This window comes from Ammospiza nelsoni, chromosome Z (assembly GCF_027579445.1).
Source record: "Ammospiza nelsoni isolate bAmmNel1 chromosome Z, bAmmNel1.pri, whole genome shotgun sequence".
Classification (NCBI taxonomy): Eukaryota; Metazoa; Chordata; class Aves; order Passeriformes; family Passerellidae; genus Ammospiza; species Ammospiza nelsoni.
The window spans coordinates 44075432-44087491 of NC_080669.1; the positions used below are offsets into that span (position 1 = coordinate 44075432).

General features: G+C 44.0%; 1 protein-coding gene across 1 annotated transcript in view; it reads left to right on the plus strand.

Moving 5' to 3' along the window:
• Positions 1-5270: 5270 nt before the first annotated feature.
• The window catches only part of MAP1B (microtubule associated protein 1B), a 72064-nt gene continuing 65274 nt past the window's right edge, over positions 5271-12060 (plus strand). The window contains exons 1-2 of the mRNA XM_059492976.1: positions 5271-5481; positions 10077-10178. Coding sequence (XP_059348959.1) covers positions 5304-5481; positions 10077-10178 — 280 coding nt within the window. The 5' untranslated portion in view covers positions 5271-5303. The remainder of the gene's footprint in view (positions 5482-10076; positions 10179-12060) is intronic.

Sequence of the window (12060 nt, forward strand, 5' to 3'; positions counted from 1 at the left end):
TTTAATTTAGTTCTTATTGCAGTTAAAGAAAGTACTTTTTTCTTTTTTCACTTCTAATCTTTTTTCCACTAAAATAAAAGAAGGAAATTACTCTGATAAAAAATAATAAATGTTTCCACTGGGAAGTAACGCAAAATGTTACTTGGTGTTATTTTTCTCTCACTTCAAGACAGAAAGCTAAAAGTGAGAAAAAATGTTATTTTTAAAAGCAATAGTGTTGCTTTCTTCACTTTTTTTTTTTTTTATATGTAACTTCTCCTTTTCTGTGGAGAAAGTGGAAGGAGTGGGAAACAGATGAAATACCAATTGAAATGGATATTTCACAATAACCAAATAGAAGCTTTTTCTACTTTGAAATTTAAAAAGTAATCACTAAAATTGAACTAATATTTTTAAAATACCTGAAACGAATGTTGGTCAAGTAATTTTAATTTTCCATGTAGTTAAAGATAAAGCCTGCCACCCTAAAATGTAAAGTATTTCCCAAGAGTCTCTCATGGACTCCAAGTCTGCAGGTACAGTTCTCTCTGGTGACCCTGGCTATTGCCTTATCTCTGCTGCAGGAGGAGCTCCTCTGGCAGCACCAGCTTGAGGATGTTAGAGATGAAGATGCTTCCCTGCCTAAAAAATGAGGGAAGGCAGGAGGAGTTGTCTCCATGAACCACGTGCCCAGGTGTTGGCAGGGAAGGGCTCATGACTAATCACACCATGGCCAGCAGCTGCAGGGTGACACCTCTGCCCTGCTGGGGTCAGGGTGACATGCTGACTGTCCCTCTGCACCTGTGCTGCTGCTGCAGGCCCTACTGAGTTGCCCCAAAGGAACAATGCACTGAGGAGACCCTGAGAGGTTAAGGCTGGACCACATGGGGATGGTAGATTGCAGAAAATGGGGGCATGGTGGAGTGAGTGTATTGAGATTGATGGTCACATTGGGAAGGCACCAGGTAAGGTACACAGTGTTATAGGTATTATCTGCTATGGTATTGGTTGCATATTCCTGAATTCATCATGCATCAGAAGTAGCCCAGAATGGTGGTGGTCTCCATCCATGGAGATATTCAAACCCCACTGAACATAGCTCTCAGAAACCTACCATCGGTTTGAGCAGGGGAATTAGACAAAATGACTTTCAGAGGCGCCTTCCAACCAGCCGTTCTGTGATTCTGTCACCTCAGGCCTAGGCTGCCAAATCTCCATCTCTAGAAGTTAGGCCTTCCTGCCTATCCTTAAGAAATCCTACTGATGTGAGGAATGTCCTTCATGATGCAATCCTCAGACTGGCATTTCTCTCAATGAAGACAGTTCAATTTCAGTAAAATTCTTAAATTCAAAAACTCACAGCATATCCTGAGTTGGAAGGGATCCATGAGGATCACTGAAGTCCAAATCCTGGCCCTGCACAGGACATGCCAAGAATACACCATGTGCCTGAGGGTGTTGTCCAAATAATTCTTGAACTATCAGTCTTGGTGCTGTTCCAGTTTCTCTGGGTAGCCCCTACCAGTGCTCTGCCAGCCTCTGGGTGAAGAACCTTTTCCTGATATCCAACCTAAACCTCCCCTGACACAACTTCATGCAAGTCCCTTGGGTCCTGTCACTGGTCACCACAGAGAAGAGATGGGTGTCTGTCCCTGCTCTTCCGCTCATGAGGAATCTGTAACTGCAATGAGGTCTCCCCTTAGTATCCTCCAGGCTGAACAGACCTCAGCTGTTCCTCATAGGCCTTCCCCTCAAGGCCCTTCAGCATCCTCATGGTGCTCCTTTGGACACTCTCCAATAGTTTTATATCTCACTCTTATTTTGGCACCCAGAGCTGCCCCCAGCACTTGAGGTGAGGCTGCCCTGCTTAGAGCAGAGCAGGACAATCCCTTTCCTTGCTTGACTGGTGATGCTGTGCGTGATGTCCCCAGGACACGGGTGGCCCTCCTGGCTGCCTGACTCATATGCAACCCCAGGTCCATCTCCACAGTGCTGCTCTCCAACCTCTTGTTCTCCAGTCTGTATGTCAATTGGTGTGAAGCAATCCATATGGATATGTATTTCTTTCATGGTAGGGATGACGCTTGACCTGAGACAAAGGGCCAGTCTAAAGGCTTGTACATCACTGAAACTTTATTTAAAATTTGAAGTTTGGACTTGAATGAAGCTTGAATATTAGTAGGTAACAAATGGCACATACTACCAAGAAGCATGTTTTAAACTTCAAGCACTTTATTTAAACTGCCTCTTTAAAAAATACAACATCTAAAAAATACAGCTTTGCATACACTATTTGACCACATTCAGCTGTGGGACTCCAATTTGGTATTGAACATAATAAAGCAACAAAATCAAACCAAGACAATGAAAAGCTAGACAGGTGCAGATCTCAATCACTGTCTCTTTGAAACAGTAAGATATATTCCACAGTCCACGAACGTTGCTGTTTCTTCCACTGAGGGTGCATAGGTCTGTGATTTAGCTGCAGATAGGCAGGTGGTATCACTCTCAAACAGTGGGGGTCACAGGACACTAAGTTAGCCTTGTGCAGCATATCTCCACATTTCACTCAGCAGTGGACCTGATGCTCCATATTGCAGAATATAAATTAGTGTCCAGGTAGGGAAAGATGATAACAAACAAATCTACCTGACTGGGATACTGACAAGGCAAGACACAGCATGAGCAGTGGCTATGGAGCTGGGACCCTGCAGCTTCCTCAGAGATATGTTCTGGAGGATAAAGCACCTTTCCCATCTACCTTCCATCCCAGATGGGGCAGCATATGCTTGTGAACAGACAAGGCTAGAGGTCTGCATCCTTTGCAGAGGTTAGCACAAGACCTTTTTTTCCAAAGACAACCTCTTGTCCATAGGGTTTTAATGGGTGACACATCACCCATCACAAGACAGTTTGACTGTAATAGTTCATCTTTTATCATACCATGTTCTAACTGCGTGTTATTTCACACTGCAGTATAAAATAGAGGACTAGCTGAGCAGGCTATTTCAAATGTAACTGTATCACCTACCTGTATGTAAGAATTTTATTCTCTGATAAAATGCATTCTTTGGAGCTCTTTTCAAATTCACAGGCATCTTTCCAGCTATTTCCTTAAAATAAGAAAGTGGTTAAAAGTACATATAGCGCCTTTTGAGTACTGATGTGCATTTCTCTGACTAACCTGCTGCGTTGTGAGGTACGTAAATGTTTTATCTTTATGTCCAGGAGCCAGCATCTGTCTATTCTGCAACCAGCCGGCAAGACCCCTTGGCAAGCCCCTTCCATGCTTGAAAGACTAGCTGCTCTTGCTGGTGGTTGGCATAAAGGCATATCCCAAAACTACAGATTGCAGTGACAGAAGCCTGAAGCTGGCTTTCTCCAGTGGGTACCACATGGCAAGTCTTGAAGGTATCTATAATTATGATAAACTATTAGGAAGGGGGTCATATTGGGAAAGGCTACAGGGGATGGACATTATTTCTAAGTAGGCCTCTATACCATCCCATGGAAACTGAGAGGAAAGAGCAAATCACAGTGGGGCACAGATTAGCAGGGGTATCCCAAGAGGAACACACTGTGCCTTTGAATACCTTGCAAACCTTAAAACTGCTGCTAACTCTTCTGCATCTATGCCATTGTATTTGCTCTATCAGCAGTGTCAGCTCCAGTGAAGAATGAGCACTGCTGCTCTTTACCACTGTGTCATCTCAGCCGCCTGACATGGCTGTGAAAACGCTTGTCCACACTCCACAGCCTTCAGAATAACGGCAGTTCAGGAAAAGTACTTTGGATGCAACATCCAAACACACCACACTGTGTAAGCCAAGACTCTGAGTGCTGTATTTATGCAGAGGAACTATTCATATCAAAACCACTAGGTGCTATAGACAGATACAACACTATGGACCAGCACTTAAAATGATGCTGTTCTAACCTTTGTGGGTTGATACTGTAGCCTCTAGGCTAGTAAGACAGAAAAAACTTAGGAGTGACAACCTGAAATGCATGTGAATTAGTCCACTGTGCCCTGGAACAAAATACAGAGAAGACAAGGCTGATTTACTGGCTCATCCAGGCAAGCAGTCTGCTCCTGAGCAGTAGGCAGAGAATTTGCACTCCCAGCATTGTAAGAAGCTGCAGACAGAGAAAGTGTCTTAGTCAGGGACAAGAGGTTATCTCAAAAAACAAGGTATAAAAGTTTATATCCTTTCCTATGTCACAGTGAAATTTATCCCACATCACTTGGGCCATACAAACAAGATGTTTAGTGTAAACGAGTGGCTTGCTTATGTCAGTAAAGTGAGAGGAACATCTCAGACATCACATTTGACTTCTCCATCCATTGTTAGGAGAGAGCAAGACACTTTTCAGAGGTGGTTATCACTGAGTATTAGGGTGTAGATACTAATATCTATGAGAAGAGAAATGAAATCTTTGGTTCTGTCATTGCGTAAGTTTTCGGCTATCATTGCTCCCTGGAGATGCTTGAGCCTGGTCAACATCACTTATCAAAGCCGTCTGAATTTCTCCAGCTTTGAATAAGCTAAGACTAGAGGTTTCAGCATGTTGTCCAAAACCAGTGTTCTTCTGGTGTCATATATCTGTGGGCATTGAATATGTGCAGAAGGGCTATGTGTGAAGTATCTTATCGAGTTAACTGCTCTCAAATTTAAAAAGTAAGAAAGAACATTTAGATTGCTAGGTGAGGTTGTGTGTTTAAGTATGACTCAAATTTTGCTGCAGTGGTACAGCAAGATGTAGGAGAGGACAACTGGCTTTGGGCAGTGGCACTGCTTTTTCATCCGCTTCTGGAGCGCTGCTGGAACCCGATGGCGGCTTTCCCGCATGAGCTCAGCAGGTCAGCCAGGCTATCACCTGCGGCTCCTCATCGCCCTGTGTTAAGGGACGGGCCTAGGGATAACCGGCCCGGGCAGGGTGACGCCCTGAACGGGCATGGGGAGCAGGGACGCGGGGGGCGCGGGCCCAGGGGTCCCCGGCCGGGCCGGGCGCCAGGCGCGGGGCGCACCCCTCGGCGTCCCCTCGGGGCGTTGTTCGCCCCCCGCGTCCTTCCTGCTTCCGGGGGCCGCCGCGGGGAGGATTTGCCGCAGATGACATCAGCTGTGGATGCTGGAAAGGCGGCGGCGGCGCGGAGGATGCGCCGGCTCCCCCCCTTCCTCCTCCTCCTCCTCACCAGGTCCCTGCCCTGCACCGTCTCCGTATAAAAGCGCCGCCGCCTCCCCACCCGCCCTCACTCCCTCCCTGCCGCCTGCGGAGCTGCCGCCGAGCGGCCCCTCTGCGCTCAGCGCCGCGGGGCGGAGGCGATGGCCACCGTAGTGGTGGAAGTGGACTCGGAGCCCTCCTGCAGCATCCCCAACCCGACCTCCACCTCGCCCAGTCTCTCCCACCGCTTCCTAGACAGCAAGTTTTACCTGCTGGTGGTCATCGGCGAGCTGGTGACCGAGGAGCACCTGCGGCGGGCCATCACCAACATCGAGCGAGGTGAGGCGGCGGGAGCCGGGGCGCCGCAAGCAGCGCCGCGACACCCCCCGCCGGCGCCCTGCCCCTCCCTGGGCGCGGCCGGGAGCCGGGATAGCCCCCGAACCGCAGCCCGCCGAGCCGCGGGCTACGGCGCTTTATTCCCCGGGGGGTCCCGCCGCAATCGCCCACCCTGCCACGTTCCCCCGCGGGGTGCGGGCGCTGCGGAGCGGGGTGCGGGAGCCGCAGCGAGCCCCCTCCCCGCCATGGCTGGGCGGAGGGACCGGCTCGGGAGCGCAGCGCCCGCCGCCGAGCCCGTCTGCCCGGAGACACCGGCGGGTGGGCGTGGCACGGTCCGCACTGCGGTCCCGGTGCTGCTCGGGGCGGACAAAGGGCGGCTGGCGATGGGGTGGATGGGCTGCGCTGCGCTGCGGGGCGGATGCCGCCCGCAGTCCCCGTCCCCACCGCCACGCAGAGCCGGCGGGGCTCGGGGCGTTTTCCCTCTCGGCGGCAGGGGCTGCGCGGGCGGGAGCGCAGCCGCGCCTTTGTGTCTAACTTGGGCGGTGGGACTTTTCTGTCGTCTGGACAATTTTTTCAGGACCCAAGTTCTATAGACGCGTTTATGTTCCAATAAAGAAAACCCATATGAGTAACAAGGCTTTTACCCAAGGGCTCAGCCGCGTTATTGTCCGACTGCGGGCTCCTCTGACTCGGCATTTATTTGTCCTTTTCTTAAGGCGGCGATGCAGGGTGGTATTGCGAGTGAAATGACAGTTTTATAAGTCTTCGTTGTGGCTTCTGATACAATAGATTGCAGTGTGTATGCGGAGAGGAGGAAAAAAACCCCAAACAAAAAACCAACAAGCTGTTGCAGTATTAGTGGAATAAAGAATGAAGAAAATTATTGCCGGACCTTACAGTTATTTAAACTCAGTTGATAGCTGATTTTATAATTTGTATTTTTTTGTTCTGGGCTGGTGAAAATAAAGATTTCAGGAACTGCCATTGTTAAGAGTGGAGAAGCGATCCTGGAACGGGGAATTGGTAGCAGCCTTGTCATGTAGGTGTGGTTCAGCAGTCCAGCTAGGACTTCATCTATGTCTCTATTGTTGCTTTCTCAACCATTGTTGCTTTAGTTGGTTATTTCTCTGAATTCTTTTTCATTACTATTTGAGGGAAAAGACATCCTCATCTCAATTTCATCATAACCTGTTCATCTTTATTGCTACCATTGTCTCTTGAGGAGAGCTACTGAGGCAGGTGCTTTGTCATTCAGAGCTTCTTCAGCATTGCACTTCCTTAACTCTATCTAATTTTCAGTTGTGTTAGAAGAGAACTGGCTGCATTTTAATTAAATTGTAAAAGATTATAAAGCAAATTGGTAAAATTTCTTCCCTCAAGACAGCTAATACCTTTCCTCTGAAGAATTGCTCTCCAGTCTCTTCTTGAATCTCCTATTGTATAGTCGTTGCTGCATTGCTCAGTTGCTGCTATCTCCTGCCACTAAGCAGAACACCCATTTACAGGTTTAAGTGTTTAGAGGGAATGTTTGGCCTTTTAATTCATCATTTTGGATTAGAAGTCACCTTGCAGTTTCTAGTATCAGACCATCTGATTGAGATTTTTGCCTGCTAAGAAAACTCCTTGGTGAAATTTTGAGGTACATTTTTCTGGATGAATACAGTGGGAGTCTGATACTTTGTCTATGTGAGGCAATTGTGGGCTCAGATAATATTTTTCTGTTTGGAAAGTCTGTTATAGTCTGGAAAAAAACCCACTTCTTGCTGCCTTTATTCTCAACAGAGCTTTAAATGCATTTTGGTTCTTGATAACTCTGCCTTACTGTCTTCTCTGGTACATCTCCTGGGTACCATCAGTGAAAACTGTGGATTCATGCACCAAACTGCAGAGCAACGTGTCAAAGAAAACATCTGCTGATAACACATCAGTGGCGTGATGCTACGCAACCTGGTGGAATGCAGAGTCATTTCTTAATATATCGTGGGGAGGGAATGGTGTGGCAAGACGCATTTTCATTAATTACATTTTGGATGTGACTTTGCTAAGGAGGCAATTCTCCAACCCACCATCCACCAAAAGAGAAGAGGGGAGTGAAGAGAAAGCTTCAAGATTTTTCCACTGATTTAGCAGATGCTACTGGGTGTGCCCTCCCTGCTGTCTGATTATTCCTGTATCTAGTGGCACTGCACTCTTAAGACTGCATAAAGAAAGAAATAGCTCCAGTTCCGCCATGTTTACAGCAGTTATGTCCACACTGCTAAGCCATCATTGGACTGACCTTGGATTTTTCATCCACATTTACCTTTGTTCTGCCCAAAACCTGATATAGTGATATCATTCATTTAATACATTTTGTTCTGCTGTAATACACATGCATAATTTTTGCATCCAGATTTCTGAATCATGCAGTTGCATATTTTGGATAGTCTACCCAAATTCCAGCTTCAACTTGTATGCATAGGGCATAAAGGCTTTTATGCCCTTGGCTTTTTTTTTTTCTTTCAAATTTTTTTTGGGTTGAGTTCTGTATTTTGGACATTGCATGGCTAAATCAGGCAATGACTGAGCAATCTTGACTACATCTAATCAGAATCTTATCCCTACCGCAAATTAGGATCACATCTAAAGCAGCTAGGGATGGTGGACCAGTCCTTTCATTAGCAGCATTGATGAATCATAGTCCGTGTTGTTTAGTGGACCTCCAGAAAGCATTGTAGTTTCTCTTCCCAAGCTTGGTGTCAGAAGCCAGGGAGCTATTTCTCTTCAAGCTTTTTGAAGTTCAGCACTCATTCATTCAGTGCACTTCAGCTTTGTGATCAATGTCAGTTTCATAGTTATTGTTTTCATATGTGCTCTCTTTGTATGGTATTATATCATCTTGGTGTTCTTGCTCTCAGATATTCCAGCACCTGGAAGATATTAAAGCCTGTTTAGATGTCTTTGCCTGCCAAAACTTGTCCCAAAAATTTACCATATGGCCAAGTGCTTTCTGAGAAAACAAAGTAAGGAGACTTGCAGAAGTCTTGCTACTTATGCCTCTGAACAAGGATGCGTCAGTCAGGAAGTGGAGGTGGCTGGTTATAGCTCAGTTATTTTTCTCAAGTGGTTATGGAACACACAGGCAATACTGTATTTTCAATTTTTTCTTGAGATTCAGATGGCAGCTACTTAATTGTTGGTGGCATGTTGCAGTAAGCTTGCTACTACCTTTACTTGGATGCTGACAAGGAAGAGCCCTGGATGCGTTCTTTTTGCAGAGGCTTCAGGCTCTTGAAATGCAGATGTTCATATTTGCATGGAGAACCTACTCAGAGGTGCAATGGGAGACTAGCACTGCAGATCTGGTTTCTCTGCTATTCCCTCTTTTCCCCTCATGCTTTGTCCCTGCAACATGGCTTCTGCCTAAGTTCTGACATTTATGCTGCCTTGAAACCGAAAATACATATAGCATGGGAAGTTGTTGTAGTGTGTGGCATTGAAGTAACATCCACAGCCTGAAACCCTGAGGGAAGTGTTAATTCTAGACTCATTCTGAGGGCTTGGACACAGACCTCTTCAGGCATCTTGTTGTCAAACCCCAAAGTGGTCTAATCCAGTAACTCCATACAAAAGCATGGTCATGTGGGGAGGAGCCTTTCGACACTTCCTCACCAGCAATCCATTTTATGTTTGCCAGTTCATTTCTGTAAATGTAATGATGATTTTTTTTGAGTGCAATTTTGGTTTTCAAAATGACAGTAGTGCTTGGACTCACTAGTAGTGTTACACCCTGCTCATTATTTCAAAAGTAGAAGATTTTCACAACAATTTCAAAACAAAATTATATAAAAATCTGAAGTATATTCTTTTTTTTTCCCAAATTGTTCATTAAAATCTTATGGAAGACTAGAAACTTGTCTTTTGGCTGCAATGACTTTTTTCCCTGGTCGAATTTCAGTCCTTAAAAATCTACTTTGGAATAATATATTTTTTTTGGTCATGTAAGTGTCAAGTGTCTTACTTTTTAAGTAGCTGGGGGAAAAACAGTAGGGAACAGAGATGTGCAGTTTGGTTTTTAAAGAAAAAAAAGATCAAGCACAGCATTTTCAAATTTCAAAACTGGAGTTCTGACACTTCATAAATAAAAGATCACTTGAATTTTTTTTTCAAAGATACTGAATGAAGAAGTCAGCAATTTAATACGTTGTATTTAAATATTAATTAGCAGCATGCTAGGTAATGCTTTTTCTTCTAAAAAGGACAACATGACTGAAGAGTCCTCTGGGTGATTCACTTCTGTTTTTGTAAATTTGTATGTTAGGATTTTAAAGTCATGTCAGGGACATTGGTAACTTACTGTAAAGTGGCTACTACTGCAGCTCTAAAGCCGGGGCCTTGAAGAATGGTTACCCTTTGGAAAGGCAGATGGTTTTTTTCTGATTCCTGTCAGAATCCTTCTGAATGCATTTTAAAAAATTGCTTTGTGCCTTGGAAGAAAGCAAGGCTGGGCTTGGAATTCAGAAATATGCAAATAGTTTGAATGCAAATAGAAAAGTACTCAGTTAAAACTTCCAGCGCTCATGTGTCAAGCTACATGCGTTTTGTATTTTGAATTTTAGGAATCCGATCATGGGACACAAACTTGGTCGAATGCAACTTGGATCAAGAACTGAAGCTCTTTGTGTCTCGCCATTCAGCTCGGTTCTCTCCTGAAGTTCGAGGTGAGTTTAAGAACAAAACTGCTAAATTACACTCAGAAATTGCCTGGCGCAGTAGTTTTAGGGCTTTTTTAAAGTTAAGAAAACTCACCTTTTGATTGAACAGTTTCTTCATGTGGCACCAATCTGTAGTCCAGTGACGGAAGCCTATTGTGGTAGGTGGTGTACACACAAAACAATAACTGGGAAGGTTAGCTCTATAGGGGGACAGAGCCAGAACTGATGTCACAGCTGCTGCACTACTGCAGCTCGAGCCCTGTGTTTCTCCCCAAAGGACTTGAACTTATTCATCTTTCTTGGTATGAGAAGCTTCATTATGGTGAGTCTGCCTTCACTCCCAGGAACTCTCTTTGGCTTGTATGAAGAAATCAGAAATGTATCGGGTTAGTAAGACTAAATCTCTTTTGCTGCCTTTTTTCCAAGTTCATTCTTCCTTAAAAGGATTCATTCAATAAACTGAAACTTTTGTTTACCAGTTTTGTGAAGTGTAAATTTTGGGTTTGCTCTGGTTTCATGAGAATCAAGTGTTCGGTAAGTTTTCTAAGTTCTCATTACACTTAATACCATTGCTGAATGAGTATAAATGAATTTAATTGGGTTTCTCGTGTGAACGCATATGACATTTTCAAAGTAGTAGAGGTTTCTGTCATTGGTGAAATAATTGTGGCCATATCCATATTGAGTCCTGTCATACAGTACAGTCTACTACTGACAAGTGTTAAAAATTCCAGCTTCTAGAACCTCTCTCATGTGTGGTGAAAAGGGCTATGAAATTTTGTATCATACTACTAAATCACCTTCCTGAGGTCTGGTGCTATACACTTTTGACAAAGAGACCCTGATGCCTTTCTAGCATGACAACATTGGTTTTAAAAATGTCTTGTGTAACTAATTTTTTCTTCTTGCAGCATATGTTAAAGCAGTTTTTGCTGTATCTCCCCATATCTAGAGAGAGTGAAGCACTTCCAGGGTTAAGAAAAAATTACATACTTCTGATTCATCCTCTGGTTTGAAAATCAGCATAACCAATAAAACAATACACAGCATGAAGATTTTTGAGTAAAGACATGTAGCCACTTATTTATGTGGATGTAAACTGGGGCCTAAAATACTTGTCTTTCATTTCATTTTAATGTCGTGAAGCCAATTCAATTCCTCAGTGACATTTGTTTTACAGAGAGAAAATTTAGGAAATGCAAAATGCAGTGTATCCCATTTTTGCTGTATCTTTGTTCGACTTTAAAAACTTAGATCCTATGATGCTCCTGTAGCAAAAATATTACAGCATGACTTGTGTTTTTCCTGCCTCTTTTAGATTATACATTCTAATACCACTGCGTGAATTAAAATAAAACAAATACTCTACTTTCATATAATAAATAAGATAAGCTAGTGCAGCCCTTTTCCAGCAGAAAGAATGTAGAATTGTTTAGGAATTTTTCTCAGGGAATTGTATTTTTGATTTTTTTCCCCCCTTGTTGTCTAGACTTAGCTGTTTAATCTGTCATTGTGTTGAATTCTAGCTTAATTGCATGTGACTGGAATTCATCAACATATCTGACAAGCAGAAATGAATGTGTTTTTCATGACTGCTCAATCTTTAAACAATAAACTGCCAAAATCGGTGTTTACAAAGCATGAAGGGAGCCTGAAACTTGAATAAAGGCAATATCAAGGGATAAAGCTATCCATTTTGATCAACTTTTCATCTAAAATTTTGTGGAGAAGCGCATTTTTACCTCCAGAAGCCCACTGTACAGATCAGAGAATTATTTTAGTTTCTTTCTGCTGTTCTCTGATATTGAATTCCGTATGAGGCTCCTTTGTATCCTCTCTGCTGTTTGGCAGAGAGAAGGCTTTTTTGTTGCCACTTTCTAATAAGATG